General features: G+C 43.7%; 1 protein-coding gene across 1 annotated transcript in view; it reads left to right on the plus strand.

Annotated features, from left to right (window-relative positions):
- Window positions 1–233: 233 nt before the first annotated feature.
- LOC125013343 (WD repeat-containing protein 49-like) overlaps window positions 234–15,860 on the plus strand; it is a 31,464-nt gene continuing 15,837 nt past the window's right edge. Inside the window, exons 1-13 of the mRNA XM_047593937.1 lie at window positions 234–552; window positions 1,671–1,734; window positions 2,797–2,911; window positions 3,082–3,390; window positions 5,819–5,992; window positions 6,479–6,562; window positions 6,679–6,771; window positions 6,903–7,074; window positions 10,228–10,395; window positions 11,277–11,425; window positions 11,886–12,119; window positions 12,365–12,529; window positions 14,135–14,250. Coding sequence (XP_047449893.1) covers window positions 2,831–2,911; window positions 3,082–3,390; window positions 5,819–5,992; window positions 6,479–6,562; window positions 6,679–6,771; window positions 6,903–7,074; window positions 10,228–10,395; window positions 11,277–11,425; window positions 11,886–12,119; window positions 12,365–12,529; window positions 14,135–14,250 — 1,745 coding nt within the window. The 5' untranslated portion in view covers window positions 234–552; window positions 1,671–1,734; window positions 2,797–2,830. The remainder of the gene's footprint in view (window positions 553–1,670; window positions 1,735–2,796; window positions 2,912–3,081; window positions 3,391–5,818; window positions 5,993–6,478; window positions 6,563–6,678; window positions 6,772–6,902; window positions 7,075–10,227; window positions 10,396–11,276; window positions 11,426–11,885; window positions 12,120–12,364; window positions 12,530–14,134; window positions 14,251–15,860) is intronic.

The following is a 15,860-nucleotide window of genomic DNA, read 5'->3' on the forward strand; positions in this document are numbered from 1 at the left end:
TATGTGCAGGTTGTGTTGGGTTCACCTATTGTACCTCGCACCAATTATGTGTCTAATCTTTGAATAGAACACACACACACGTACACACAGATTGCGGTAGTTGCAGACAATAGGGCCCAGACTCACAAACACAACCCTTTTTGACTACTTGGTTGCCGGGAAACTTAGCCCGAGTCTTTAAGAGTGAGGGATAATAAAAGAATTGTGTGTATGGCCTCTGCCACTGTCTGGGCTACTGTGGGCAGTTAGTTAGCTCTCTGCGGGTGTGTGCGTACCGCAGCCAGAGCTGCTGGCCTTGATTGCTTCTCAGACTCTGCTGCCGTCTTTAGGCAAACCTCTGGGCACAAAGCTCGGGCTGGAATCGGCTGAATCTCCCACAGATGAGACACGAGGCCGAGACGGACCAACAAGAGGTTGGAGGTTTTGTTTGAAATGTCATCCGTTTAAAAATTGTATTTCAGCGCCTCAGACTGCTGGGGGGGTGGGTGGACTCAGGGACGGTGTACCGTGGACACACATTGTGGACTTGAGAGGATGAAATTTGACATCTTGGTAAGTTTGAATTTATTATTAGCCGCGTTCAGCTCCAGTGTTTGAACATGATGATTAAAAACCTGCCTGATTGAAGAGTGTGTACGTAGTGGTAGGGCAAGAGGGCAAGGTACTCAGTCACAGCCAGGAGTAGAGGTGTTATATACACACAGTACTGTGCAAAAGTTTTAGGCAAGTGTGGAAAAAATGCTGCAAACTAAGGATGCCTTCAAATGCTTTCAGGAATTTTGTAGGATTGTAGCTGCAGTGGTCAGCCAAGGAAGCTTAATGCAGCAGATGAAAAACACATCAAGCTTATTTCCCTTTGAAATGCAAAGATGTTCAGTAGAGCCATCAGCTAAAACAGCTAAAACTATCAGAAACCAGTGGGACCCAGGTACACCCATCTACTGTCTAGAGAAGTCTAGCCAGAAGTGGTCTACATGGAAGAGTTGCAGCCAAACATCCGTCCCTCTGACATGAAAACAAGGCCAAGAGACTCAACTACTTGGAAAACATACCGGGGTGTACAAAAATGGTGCTCTGGACTGGTGAGTCAAAATCTGAAATATCCGGCTGTAGCAGAAGGCAGTTTGTTCACCGAAGGGCTGGAGAGCTCTGCAGTAATGAGCGTCTGCAGGAGCTGGGGTCAGGATTGATGGTGTCCTCAATGCTGAGAAATATAGGCAGATACTTATCCATCATCAATACCATCAGGGAGGCGTATGATTGGCCCCACAGAGCCCTGAACTCAACATCGTGGAGTGTGTCTGGGATTAAACGAAGAGACAGAAGGATTTGAGGAAGACTACATCCATAGAAGATCAGTGGTTAGTTCTCCAAAATGTTTCGCACAACCTACCAGCAGAGTTCCTTCAAAAACTATGTGCAAGTGCCTAGAAGAATTAATGCTGCCTTGAAGGCAAGGATGGTAACACCAAATATTGATTTAATTTAGATTTCTCTTCTAGTCATTCCTGCATTTTGTTAACTGATGAAAATAAACTATTGACATTTTTAAAAGCATTCTTAGTTTACAGCAGTTTGTCCACACCTGCCTAAAACCTTTGCACAGTATTGCACATGCACATACATTCTTTTGTGCTGCTTCACTGCTACTCTTTTAAATCCTACTGCAGTAAGACTTTCAGGAGGACTGCGTAGACCTGAAGTGGCCATCCAGGAAGAACAGAGGCAGCACTGGTAAGTGGTTTGTGTTTGCATGCATTTGTTTTTGTATGATTGAATTTTTCTTAACTGAGAGGAATTGCTTCGGTTCCGGCGGCACCATGGACACGTCGGCTCACAACATGTGCTGCTTTATAGAGCTTCGCTTTTGTAGTCGCTTGCGCACTGATGCCAACAGCCTGCTACAAAACAAGTCAAGATGTGGTTGATTAAAAGTCATCACGCTCGTAAACAAAGCACAAAGAGATGATCTCTGGAGTATCCCCCCGTTCCTTTTATTTATTGCAGCAGCATAAACACGTCTGCCGCAGTCGACTACTTGTTGTTGGAGATGTAAGGAAAAGGCAGCTAAACCCTCAAATCAAGATCACACTGCAGTTAATCACAGATGTATAAAAAAAAGATAATAGCCGCAGCAAAGCATTGACTTCTCTGCTTTTATTGCAAACCCTGTCATCTAAATCTCAGTGCAGTTTGATGCCACATCCAGTGAATTTGTCTCGTAAAAAGTGAGAGGGAGAGTGTTTGCCGTCCTCCGTCGCTGTTTTGTGGAGTGTTTAAAAGAAAGTTTTCATCAGACCTCAAATGTACTTTTAATTGCGGCTCAGCCGTAACAAAGCCCACCTTTCACTCGTACTCTTATTCATCGTCGTCATCTGTTTGACTTCCTTTCACTTCACACTAGCCGACATAACAGAGGCGTGCTTTGGCATCCTGCCGCCTCCTCAAACTATTTCTGAGACATCATTTGGGGAGCTATTCATGCGCCTTGGAAAGCCATCGAGCTGGGGGACATCTCTGTTGAAACTGAAAGACTTTCGAGCAATATTCAGTGCAGACATGTTTGGGTAGACAAAGCAAACAAACAAAAATAAAGCAGCTTGGCGCTGACTCTGAATGACGATGCTGACGTGCCAGCCCGCTGTGAAGCAGTTACCGAGGGTCAGTGAGACATTACTGGAGACGGGGACGTCTCGCTTCATCATGTGACACCTAGAAGTGTGGGGAGTCTGTTATTTGAGTCCGCTGCACAAACCCTCCGCTCTCTGCTTTTACCTCTCTGACCTCTTCTGGTAGATCAGGGTTTGACTGACAAGTCTGAGCCGTAACCATGGGAACGAGGATGGAGGTGGCACAGCTTGAAAGCCGGATGAACACAGAGGATTACAGAAAGTTACAGAGCCTTTTCCTTGTGAGTCTTTGATTTTTTATTTTTTTTTTGTGTCGGTTTATACAAAGCCTGGTCTTTTATCACCTTAAAGGATATGGTTATGATATATAATACACAATTTCCACACCCTTTGGTCTTATTAGAAATGCACAAAAAAGACAGCTTTCATCTGCATTTTGCCCTCTCTGCAGGACTCGTCGGGTGCATCTCGCTCCCTGTCCAGAGCTGAATTCGTCAGTCTGGCTTGGTCAACAGTCGGACACGGGTCCAAGGAGGAATACGGCCTCCTGTTCGACAGCGTCGTCATCACTCAGGAGCACCGCGGCCTCCTTCTGGACCTCGACGCTGTCAAAGAAGAAGGACGTGTGGACTGGGGAGGTCTGTGCTCCTTCCTCTTGCTGGAGCTCTCTGATAAAGTCAAGAGCACCAGAAGCGTCGGCGTTCCGCGCTGGAAGCCACCGCGCACCCTCACCTGTCCACACCGAGACCCCGTTCAAAAGGTAAAACATCGCTGACCTCTACCAGAGTCGGGGCATGTGGCCTATTTTAAACACATGGGCCCACTGCAGCATGTTATCTGAAAAACATTTTGACACTGACTGGACCGGAGAATCCAGAACCCTGCTGACTGCACGGAAATCCACATTATTAAACATTGTGCCGGGAAACGTTCAAAAGTATTAGGGTCTTGCTCATCAAAATGGTGCACCTCCTTTGAGATAAATGGCTCCGGACTCACTTTAACATCTATCAATTAATATGTAAATGAGGAAGCTGGTATAAAGTGCCTACTGCTGTGGATAAAGTGAAGGCTCACCACTTTAATCTTTCAATCCTGGGGATGTCAAAATGTCAGAATGTTGTGTCAGTTGTTTTTCAAATGACTGGGAGGTTTTGACCCTTTTAGCTTCCATCAGTCTTTAAGAGAGAAATTATTGTCACTTGGAAGATGCTCTGTGAATAAATAACTCTGTCGGCAACGTGTGAATATATTTAAATCTGCTTTTATCTGTGTTTTGTCCGTAGCAAATGTGTCTCAAAGATGAAACAGAGAATTAATACATGACTGTAGAAGTTGCCTCAACTCTACAGAAAATATTTAGTGTCTTTAAGCTCATTTATTTTGACCTTACAGCCTACTGAAAAACCACTTTTATGTTAACACCAAGAGCTCGTGGAAGTGGTGTTTTTTGAAGCCCTGAAAATAAATGTTTCCATCAGAACCAGCGCTAAAGGGGAAATTCTTTCAATTCAATGTTAAATGAATATTTCTATCATGGGGAACATGAGCACTTTAAAGTCTTCGCGATATCATGTTTAATGTTCAAGTTTTGTTAAAGTACATGATGTTTTTGGCTCTTTACACCACCTCTATGCCAGGGGTCTGGCCCAGCGTGCTGTGGGGAATCTTGGTGGTAGATTCTCATTTTCTCAAACTATTATAACTATTGATGACTCATCCTGCACTCAGAAGCACATAGTCACTTTACATCCAATTAACATGAATTCTCATGCCCTTCCCTGGCTGGCGTCTTTCACCAGCAACTCAAGCTGACCGATCAGGGCCGCCTGTTGGATTTATGATAGGGGCTTCAACACCTTTGTTCTGTTTTTAACAGGAAACACCTCAATACGTGTGAACAGACAGAGCTCTGCTAACTGTGATGTGGGGACTTTAAAAGATGATACCGTGTCAGCTTTAATGTTTAGCACGTTTCGTCTCTCAACAAGGACTCAGCTACTTCAAGTTTACCTGCAGCTTTTATTCCGCATGTGCTGAACACTATGGTCACACAAGCCTATTGTGTTGCTGATGGTCCTTCGCTTGCTGCCAAAGGAGCACAGACTCAGCTCGAGACCTCTGAAGGTGCCCTGTGGTATCTGGCATCATTTTAGCAACAGATCTTTAAAATCCTGTCAGCTTGGTTCGTTTTCTCTTCCTCAGAATACTGTATATATGTCAAACTCAAGGGTCAACTGTATCCGGGCCACAAGATAATATTTTACATCTATCAGAATAGGCCTGCTGGTATTTTGCAAGTGCACCATTGATACTACAAATCCCAGACTGCATCACAATAGCTGAACCTCAGGAATTATGCAGGTACATCAATCAGCGCTCTCTCCCAACTTTATTAACAAACTTCTCATTCAAATCACTGAGAAGGTTTGTCCATCATTTTGATTGGTTGTGTATCCGGAAACACGTTGTGTCAGTTACTCACCAGCTGTGTATCAATAGGTAATTAGAATAATTATAGATAGATACACAAAATGCAATGACCTCTATTCTCAAAGATTAATAAACCTTCTTTTTCCATATTCAGCATTGCTTCCTCAGAGAGAATGCTATCAGCTACAGACATTTTTTTGTTTTTTTAGGGGGGGGTTCTTATCTCTTCTTTCTTATTTTTGCGGCCGTCGGTTTGATTCTTGTCGTGCCGCCAGTAAAATCCCGCTATTCATTAATCTTCTATTGTTTTATTGGCTCCAGCACAGAGTGCGCCCCGCTCGAACGTATTCACTCGCATCCAACAAGAGGAAGATTTAAGGAGGAGTTCACGTTTAATGGACTTATTCTAGTGTAGTTTTATGGTTATGAAGTAGCCAGCAAGAAATTTATTTTTACAGCCGTAACCTCGATTTTTACTAATTAAATTCACATTCTTATTTTACAAACTGCATTAGGGTACTAAAGCTGTTTTGAGTGTCGCGGTTATGGTAGTGTGATATCAGTACAGTAAGGCAGGACAAGAACAAGGACACAGAAACTCTTTTTTCTACGTTATTCCTTGGCAACTGATTTAAAAACGCTGATAACTCATCCTGGACTTAGGGTCTTTGTCCGTCCCTCCTCCTGCCTTTTCTTGACTTGCACCTTCGTCTCCAATCATGCTAATGTTTCAGCTTTGTACTTGGCCTCCTCAGGTGTTGCAGCTCCCAAGTTCAGGCCAGTATCTGACCGTGAGTAGAGGAGGAACTGTGGGACTGTGGGACGGAGAGGACGTGTCCCTTCTACGCACCCAACGACTGCACAACAGCACAGTGGCGCCCAAGGACCTCTGGGTCACGGATGTGGTGCAGCTGCCAAATGTACACAAGGTGATCAGATGACTTTGGAAAGTTGCATAACTTACTACTGATTAGAGTAGTTGGAGATCATTGCTTCTGCTTGATGTTCCATTGTGGTCCTTGTAACATAGTTGAAAAAGAAGCTTTTCATAGAAGTGGATTTATGAATCAATAATTGATAAGTAGCCTCAGTTATTGGAGCAGATATTGTAATGCACAGAGGTAAACAAGTATTTCAATTAATGAATTAATGATGAACGGCATTGGACATGAAACTGTTTCATAAAGTTCAGAAAGTAAACATTCATTTTTTACTAGTGAGACAATACATTATTGATGAGTACTTTTAATTAGCAATTCTTTGATCTGCAGATTTATGGATGACACATATAACTGTGTTGAATATTTTTCCGTTATGCATTAATTATGAGCTGGAAATTGTGAAATGATTGTTATATTACTGAGTTGTCTGTATCTCTCTATCTTTTTAATACGTGTGTTTTTCCTTACTCTCAGATAGCCGTGTCATTCACCAGCAAAGAGGTGTGTTTTTATGACATGCTGTCCAATCAGGACTTCAGCTGCAAGTATAAACTTCAGGTACTCTATATTTTAGTAGGACTCTCCTCGTGCAGTCTGGATATTTTGCATCAAATATTTATGCTTTATAAAACTGAGGAGAATATCTTCATATCTCCATTTTTTTTTCCCTCTAGGGTTTGAAGTTTACTCCCTGGTGTCTTGACTACTGGGCTGATCCCTCTGACCCCGACCAGGCTGTCCTCACCATCGGAGACATTGGAGGACAGGTTGTACACAGACAGAGGAAAGAAAAGAGAAACAGGGGAACACTGTCTAGATAAAACCTTAATTTATCTGCACGTGTTCATCGGCTCTCCGCTTCAGATCCCTGTACATGTGTTTGTCTTCATTTTCCCAGGTCAGTGCTCTATATTTCAACTCAGCCCAGATCTCTCTATTCGAGAGAGGCGGCCTGAGGACGGACTCTGACTCAGCAGACGTTGTCCTGTGGGATGAGCTGGCCAAGGGCAAACATTGCTGTTGTTACACTGTGACACACCAAGCGCATGCACCTGCCTGGGTTAGAAAAGGTAGGGCACACACCTGTTCAGGTGGCATTAACATGCATCCTGAGTGATCTAATTAGAGGTGGGCAGCTTGAGAACGCAGTCGAGATCCGATCCCCGAGACCACATTTGGAGGCAGTCTGAGTCTCTTTTGACCACGTTCTTTCAGCAGAGTGAACACACAATGTGTCTTGTCTGTATTGACGGACTACCTACTCACCTCCTTTGCCTCATTAATTCAGAAAAAATACACAACTGCTACTAGGAGTGATCACTACAAAAGCATCATAAATGTTGTCTGTTCATTAGTATGAAGAGCCTGTGGATATCGTTTGTCCTTATAGCTGTTAAGAATATACAATCTAAGCTTTGTGTGAGTCGCAAAAAAGATTAATGTTGGGGTGAATAAATAATAACTTAGTTCTTAGCTTTTCTTCACCTCTTATGTCCCACATTTTTGTCCATTACGTGTGAAACAGTGGTGGTAGGTAGCATTGTTTTGGGACAGCAACTCTTTACACAGTATTTAACTGCTCTCCAAATGGTGTAGGTCTCTGCATACAGAGAGCACAACTGTTGATTTAATTTCAAGTGGTCACTCAAGATGCATGTGGCATTTTAATGTGAACACCCAGGACACATGTTAATATCAGGTCTGAACAGATAGATACAAAGCGACCCTCGGCCTCTCTTTAGCCTGATGTTCTTTGTCGTAGCTCTACAGATGTCCCTGTTTACATGTCTACTATTTCATATTGTGAATGTAAATACGGGCCGCTAGCAGACTGAAAGCATTAGTACGTGTGTTCCAGTAGGATAACCAGAAGCTTAACAGCCAAATTGCTCTGGCTTCTTTCGATTGAAATCCTAATGGGAGCTAAAATCCTTCTGTTTGTCATTCCTCCACGTTGCTGCAGTCACCTGGAGCCTCGGGTCAAAAGCGGCTCTCATTAGTGTGACAGAATGAATGCGAGAATACAAAATCGGCGGCTCGGATGACAAAGAGAAAGAACAGAGAAAGAACAGACTCTGGGTGTCAGGACAACACAACGCAAACACACACTTTCACCTTGACACCTGGGATGAGAGCCACCGGCTTGCTAGCTCACGGCTTCAGTTTCACTACAATAACAGCTTATGCAAGACTGTGGAAATGCTTGGGTGGGTCTCAGTCACACACGCAATGACACACACACACACACACACACACACAAGCGGCGAGTCCTGAGTCATCCACTTCATAGCCAGACCTTGGTGTATTGGCGTAAAGTCACAGGCTCGGGGTCTGGCCCTCTGAGGTTCTCCACTTCAGTTCGGCGTGGGTGACAAGGAGGTCGCTTGGTTTTATCTCCATTACATCATTCGGGCAGAGTCTCTGAAGACTCACTGGGCTGTTTGATAATGATTCAGCAGTGGCAGCGCTTTGAGACAGGCTTGGCTGAAAAGGGGGATTCTGATAAAAGGGCAAAACAAGAATAAAGTACATATAAATAAGCCCAACAAATGTGAAAACAAAGACACCACAAGAAAAGGGGGAGACATTAATTAAGCATCGGCTAAATGAAATTTTACGGACCGTGCGTGTAGCAGCAAGAGAGACGTTAAGGCTTGTTGTTTGTGCGTGTGTGTGTGTGTGCGTGTGCAAAGGAAACTAGGGACCCTTTGTGAGTTAGTATGTGTGTTTGTACACCTCTGGGGTGCTGGCGCTGTTCTTTTGAAGTTTTCCACCCTGCAGTACGAGTGGGATGTGTACCATTAGACATGGCTGGTTATCCAGACCTCCAAACCTTCAGGCTCACGGGCCATCAGAGAGAGGAGGGAGGAGTTGTGGGGGGTGAGAGAAGGGCAGCGGGGGATAGAACAGAGAGGGAAATTGAGAGGAAATTAGGAGGTAATTGGGATGGACACAGACCCGTAAGGACACAGAGGCAGAAGTGTGGGGAGTGTGTGTGTGTGTTTGTGAATAAGGCTTTTTCCATCATGCAGGAAAAGGAGGATGAATGTGCAGCAATTTATTGCAGGTAAAAAATTTGCTTTGATATAGATGCACAGTGATTCCCGGGGTTTCTATACATCTAAGATCTGCAGTGACTGTGTGAGATTAGCAGAAACATTAGTTAAAGAGGGCTAAAGTGAATGTTATTTATCTGCACCTCAAACAGTTTGCTGCATGATTTGCACGTGTCAATGAGAGAGAAGGCCACATTAATCAGTGTCATGTCAGTGTCGGGCGACAGTGTCTGAAAATCCACTGATCTTTTCATTTACTGAGTGGAGAAAATATACGATGGATGGAGTGCAATCAGACGCAATAATCTGCCCCGGCCACGCAGCTGATCTTTGACCCAAGGCTGTCACATGCCATCTCACAACCGGCCCTTATTTGTGCAGTCTTTGAAAGCTAAGCAGCTTCCAATGCAGACGTGTGGCATTCAATATAGCTGCTTTCAATCAAAGTGTTAATTGAGATAGATGATGATGCAAGATCCATTACTTTTTCTGTAATCCCTGCAAGCGAATCGGGCCTTATGCTACGCCGCGCTGAACGTCTCCGACTTGGTTTGGTTTTGATCATAGAAGGGCTGCAGTCATTGCGCATTTAACTCATTTCAGGAAGTAGATATCCTTTAGAGTTGCGGTAGTGAAAGCATTCGGGCATTAGCCGGAGAGAAGTGTCAAATTAGAAGAGATGACCTGCATCCAGATATGTTGCAATGTTGATTGGCGTTTAACTTTTTGAAACTTTTAAACTTGTGCTGCACTCTTTCACCACACAGAGGGGATGTTTGGAAGCCAAACCCCCTCGAATTCTCATTTATTCTCTTAAAATTAGTTTCTGCGTAAAAGATTATTTTTCTCTCAAGACAGTACCATTTTCCTGGGATGTCTCAGACCATAGACACAACAACAACAAAAACTGTCATTTGTAGTTTATTGAAGCAGCAGAGATTTACAATGAAAGCACAAAAACAATTTAAACCACAAAGAGGAAGTTAATTTATCTGGTTTAAAATGCTTCGTTTTCAGTTTGTAGCCGGATTCTTCGCAACCAGTCTCAGACTGACTTCATCCTTCAGGCTTGTTCTTTCATAGTGTTACTCATTCTGTTCTGGATGTAGTTAATTACAGTATGTCACAGCTAATTTTCCCTTCCTTGCTTTGTCTCGCCTCCTGCAGTACGTTACCTGGGCTCACTCGAGGCCTTTGTGTCGTGCAGCACCAGACCACAGAGCAGCGTGGTGGTCGCCTGGAGGGAAAAGGAAAGCAGGAGTCTACGAGTCACGCCTTTCGTTACAAAGAGGGGCGTGTGGGACGTGGACCACCACTGTGGTCTCGGTCTGATCGGTGGGGCCAAATTTGAATTATACGTGTGACGTGCAAGTCAGTTTTATCCATATCCCCAATCACAAGCATTTATTCAAGATGAGTGTGTTCAGCATACCTGCCACCACTTGTTTTTTATTTCTGGTTTCTCATACAGTTTCAACACCCTCTCCCTATGCCCTTTGATTTTTTGTTTTCCCCAGGAAAATCATATAATTTGCATGACCCTTAAACTTTAGAGCAGTCCCATCCCAAGTGGGGAAGGGTTGTCCATATTTATGTACAGTCTATGGGATGGTCTCTTTTGGAACCAGCCTCAAATAGTCACTTAATCTTTTTGTAATTATATCCTAAATGTCCTAAAATGAATCATATAGTTTGATCACAGTGAACTAGCAAATGTTTTACATCTCAACGTCAGCCCGTGGCCTGAGTTTGATGATACCTGTTGAGATAACCTTCCTCTTGTCAAAAATGTCATGGCAGGACTGCAGCAGAATTAGACAAAACATTTCTGTTCACATCCACTAGACACCAGGACAGTCAGCCTGGTCTACAGGGTTCATTTTAATGTAGGGCTCGACACTCAATATGCACAGACACCCTCACACAATCCACACCATAAAAATGTGTGAGTTGAATTAAAAACAAATTAACGGGAAAAAATGAATCTGCACTGTACATATTGTGTGTCTAATGTACCAGAGCATGTCGTTAAAACTATTTCTAAAATATGAATGGGTTCACAGTCCTTAATCCATCAAATTAAACGTACCAACAATTCAACTTCATCAAAACTGTCATATGCCTCATTGAACACTGAACTGGTTGTAGACAGGCTGAAACCTTGTTCCTCCAATTAATTACAGTTTTCTACTTTGACACTTTTTGATTGGTGGCAGCCACAGCAGGTGTGGATCATCAGGTCCTGCTGTGGAATCCTTACGTGGCCTCCGAGCCAGTGTGTGTGCTCAGGGGGCACACAAGTCCTGTCAGCGCAGTTCGCTTTGTGCAGACCAAGCAGCAACTGCTCAGCTTTTCCAAAGACAAGGTAAGGAGTCTGACGCAAAGAGGATGTTGGTGCCCGTGCTGCTTTTCCTCTCCCTGTTGTAGCGTTGTGCATGTTTGTCTTCCCTTTGGCTTTTTTGAGGAGGATGAATATTTTAGGAGTGATTCATGTTCCATCTGCCTTCTGCTCAAACACCATCTGCTAGAAGAACCTCTGAAAGCTTTACCTTGGTTTCCTCTGGAAGAGTTCCTAGAACAGCAACAGTCATCTCAGCTTGAGCTGTGAAGCTCAAGGTGGAGTCCTCATGAACTCTGACTTAGTGGCTCAAGTGTGTAGCAGCAAAACCTTTTTTCTTTTTTGTTTGGTAATTATGTTATTGACTCAAAAATAACTGTGTTACTGATTGGTTGTTAGGGACATATATATTTCTTAAGTTCATGTTGGTACACATGCTCTCATCTGATCATACACCTAAAAGCCTGTTCTTGTATCATCCTTCCAGGTGCTCTGTTTATGGAACGTGTCCAGCCAGCTGTGTGTTCACCGTCTGGCTGGTGTCTTCCCAAAGATGCAGGAGGACACGCGCACCCTGCTGTTCCTCCAGGAGGAGCGTCAACACCTTCTACTTTCATTCAACAGCCAGCTTCTCCTGCTGGAGACCATAAAGGAGGAGAATAGGACCAGCAGCCATGAACAGCCTGTTACCTGTGTGCTGTACAACAGTCTGTTCAGACAGGTATGCATGTCAAACAACACTATGAAACTCGCTAATGCATCCATTATGAATATATCTCATTATAAATTCCTATGCTTTTGTTCCCGCTTGACAGCAGCATTAGTTTTAAATTTGCTGAAATAAAGGAGATTGGTTTGTTACGTGAGTCATTAAAAAATAAACTCTGGCTCTCTCCCGCCACGAAATAGATCAAACATGTAATGATTGATATACTGCCGTCTCTCGCTCTTTCTCTGGCTGTGCAGGTAATCAGCAGTGACTCTGCCTCCTCTGTGATCTGCTGGCTGGCTGATACGGGCCAAAAGGTCAAGCAGTTCTACCGGTGCCACGGTAACGCTGAGATCTCCACCATAGCCCTGGACGGTACACAGACCCGGCTGTTTACTGCGGGAACTGATGGAGAGGTTAAAGTAGGTGGACAGTCACACACACATGCAAAAACATACGCTAACACACAAACATGCCTTACTAGCTTCCAGGAGAATAGCCATTAGCATAATTCTTTCCCTATCCAGCTTCAACCATGACAGCTAAATGCTTAACCCTAAAACCAAGTCTTATCCCTCATTTAAAGGGTTACCTTTGTCGGGTCTAGCACTTAGGTCCTCAAAGCTACATGAACAGGTAACAGATTTGAATAATGAGGTGACGCAACAAACATTCTTCAATAACCATCCACGTATGAAACTAATCTGCTTGCTGCCTTCTTTGCAGCACAGTCTGTATATAAAAAATGGACAAACCTTCTGTAATGGCACCCTTTGGATTCTGAATAGGGGGAATGAAGCTTGGGCATGCCGGCTGCATTGACTTGTGTGTTAAGTAGCTGACAGAAATGGAGTTTGTGATCATTTAAAGCGATGTCACCAGTGTAGCTATGTACATACTGATGCCTATGACATCACAGTGAGTAGGCTGGTGATGTCTCGACATACAAGATTTTGTTCAGTATTCATCAGTTCTTTAGGACAGACTGCATGTTATTATTTACAAGTTATTAGATCTGATTTGTGTGCTCAGACATCACCGACTTGTCTAACTAACAAATTGTCTTGCTCTTTTTTGGATCCTTGGCTGCCCTTGCCTAGTAGCAGTGTGGATATTACTAACATCACTCCTGATCTTTAGTATTACGTTGCATGTACTGCTTGTATTGCATTTAGAAAGGTGAATGAACCCACCGTGCTGTCACTTACAGCATTTCCGAAGAGCAGTTCGCATAGACTTCCTTTGCCATAAGCCTAAACTCATTAATACTGGTTGTTTAGTTGCTTTTAAAAATTAGGCAGGTATTTGAAACGTGGCATTCTGCGACTATTGCTTCTCAGATGAAAGTGCTGCACACCAATGACACCAAGCTCACCACAGTTATTCTCAACGTCTAAATAAAAATAATTATGCATGTTGTAATCAATATAATCAACCACATCCGCTCTCTGACCCCATGAGCCCTAGCGAGAATGCAGCCACGTGCATCCTGTTCATGCGCGAGCTGTGTCAGATACACGCACACTGCCGCTTTCAAACCGCTAAACAAGTCGTCCTCGGCAGAAGAAGCAGGCACCCCTCGGACCAATTAGTGACGAGATGCCTCGTCTCTCCAATTTTCATCAACACTGAACCCGTGGTGAAGCAGTTAGGGCCATTCAGAATTTGAAATTTTGACCTTTTAATTACAGCGTCCCCATTGAGCCAATCAGCGTTTCTTTGTTAAATGCCACAAACAAAGGCACAGCCTGCGCCTTCATGCAAACTGGGCCGACAATAAAAAATATTACCTGATCTGTCACAACGGATAAATGAACTGTAGTAGATAATACTGTAGCTCAGCCACTCAATGAGGGCCAAAGCCTCTATGAAGCCTTAAAGTAAACCAAGGATCCTAACAAGAGCAAAAGATAATTTTGGTAAATTTCCTGAGGAACATAAAGGTAACATGCTGACTGATGGGGGTTGTCACAGAATATTAGCGCATCTGGTTTGGTGATTGTGCTTTAAAGAGATGCTTCTTTCAGGTGTGGGACTTCAACGGCCGCTGCCTCCACAGAATGAACGCCGGCCTGGGTCGGCCTGTGGACATCTCACAGGTCCTGTTGCTGAGGAGGAGCATATTGGTGATGGGCTGGGAAAGGTACTGCAGCTGCTTATGTCTATGTCGTGTGTCACAGATCTTATATTACACAGAATCAACATAAATATATTCACAACACCAAATAGTATCCAAAGAAAGACGTATTGAAAACAAGACCTTGGTAAGAATCAGGCTTTTAAACGGATGAAAGGGTTCCAGCGTTCATGTGGATGTGCAGTATGTTTTACTTTGGAAGGACCTGTTTGTGTTTTAAAGCTTTAGCAGTGGATACATTTGAGCAAATTACGAACAATTTGTCTTGTCTTCATTTCAGACACACTTTCAAAGTGTCATTTGAATCTTCAAGCAGGATTGGTTTAGGTAAAGAGGCTGGGAAAATTTACTAATGCTGAATTCTAGTTCTAGTGTCAGTTTGGAGATGGTTTGTGCTTGTTCATGGACTCAGAGATTTTGGTGGTCGACATATGAAGCTCTGTGCCAGTTCCTCAAACGACCACTAGAGTGTGAGGTGATGTAATTTTGTTTCAGATGGTCAACTTCACTGTGACCTCATAATGTGAAAAAACAAAACAACCAAAAAACGCACTTTTTTTGTCTCCACTACTTATTTTATGTCTGTCCGAACAGACTAGGGCTACTTCTAGTTTTAAAAATGGCCATCAAAGAGTTTTAGTCGGTCTTGTGTCATTGCACCCCAGCAGCTGACATTAGTTCTCAGTACTAGGTCGATAAAGTGTTAGAGCTGCTCTCAATCCAGTTTTCTGAGAGCCTATTGTTTTGTTGCCCAAATATGAGATACTGGTTCTAGATTAGACCATTTGAATTGCCTGGCTGTCCTCACAAAGATAGCACCAAAGTGTGTTTGCGTGTGTTTCTCTCCGTCCTCTCCTGCTCTGCCCGCCTGCCAACAACACAGAGCCAACCAGACATCTGGACACTAACAAGTCAGAGCGCTCCAGGGTGCTCGCATTCACTTTACTAGCACTACCTCGCGTTTGTGTGCGAGGCTGTGTGTGTGCGCGTGCGTTCCTGTGCGCGTTTTTTTTTTTGTATACCCACATCACATCTGCTCTTCATCATCATCATCATCATTATCATTTCACACCCAGTGAGCTGAACTCAGCAGTGTGCTGTCATCAAGTTATACGACTCGCTCTTTTTCTGTCCTTCGCTCTCACATCCGCACACACACTGTCTTGCTCTCTGGGGTGCCACAGTGGTAAAGAGAACACGGGCGACAGATCAGCAGCAGTAAAGGGAAATACTGCTGTTATGACTTTCATCACTCATATAATTTTTCCATTTCTTCTCATCCACCTAGACCACAGTTTAATCCATATAGTGCTGCGTCGCATTGCCTCTAATTCAAAGTCCCTTTTGCCCGCCGCCGCTCAAACGGTCCCATGCAGGCAGAACCGTCCATTTCCCACCGACAGACGCACTCCCCCGTTTGAAACCTCAGTGCATCGTTATTGCATTTCATACACAACAGAGAAAAAAAAATAGCAAGAGCGCAACAGAACAAAGGATTAAAGGAGCAGAAGTCATTGCAGGTGTGCTGAAAGCCCTCTGGAGATGATGAATATTAAAGTGTTGCATATTCATGACATCCACAGTGAAGCACCAGCTACCGTGCTCATTAGAAACAC

The sequence above is a fragment of the Mugil cephalus genome, chromosome 9 (genome assembly GCF_022458985.1).
Source record: "Mugil cephalus isolate CIBA_MC_2020 chromosome 9, CIBA_Mcephalus_1.1, whole genome shotgun sequence".
Taxonomy (NCBI): Eukaryota; Metazoa; Chordata; class Actinopteri; order Mugiliformes; family Mugilidae; genus Mugil; species Mugil cephalus.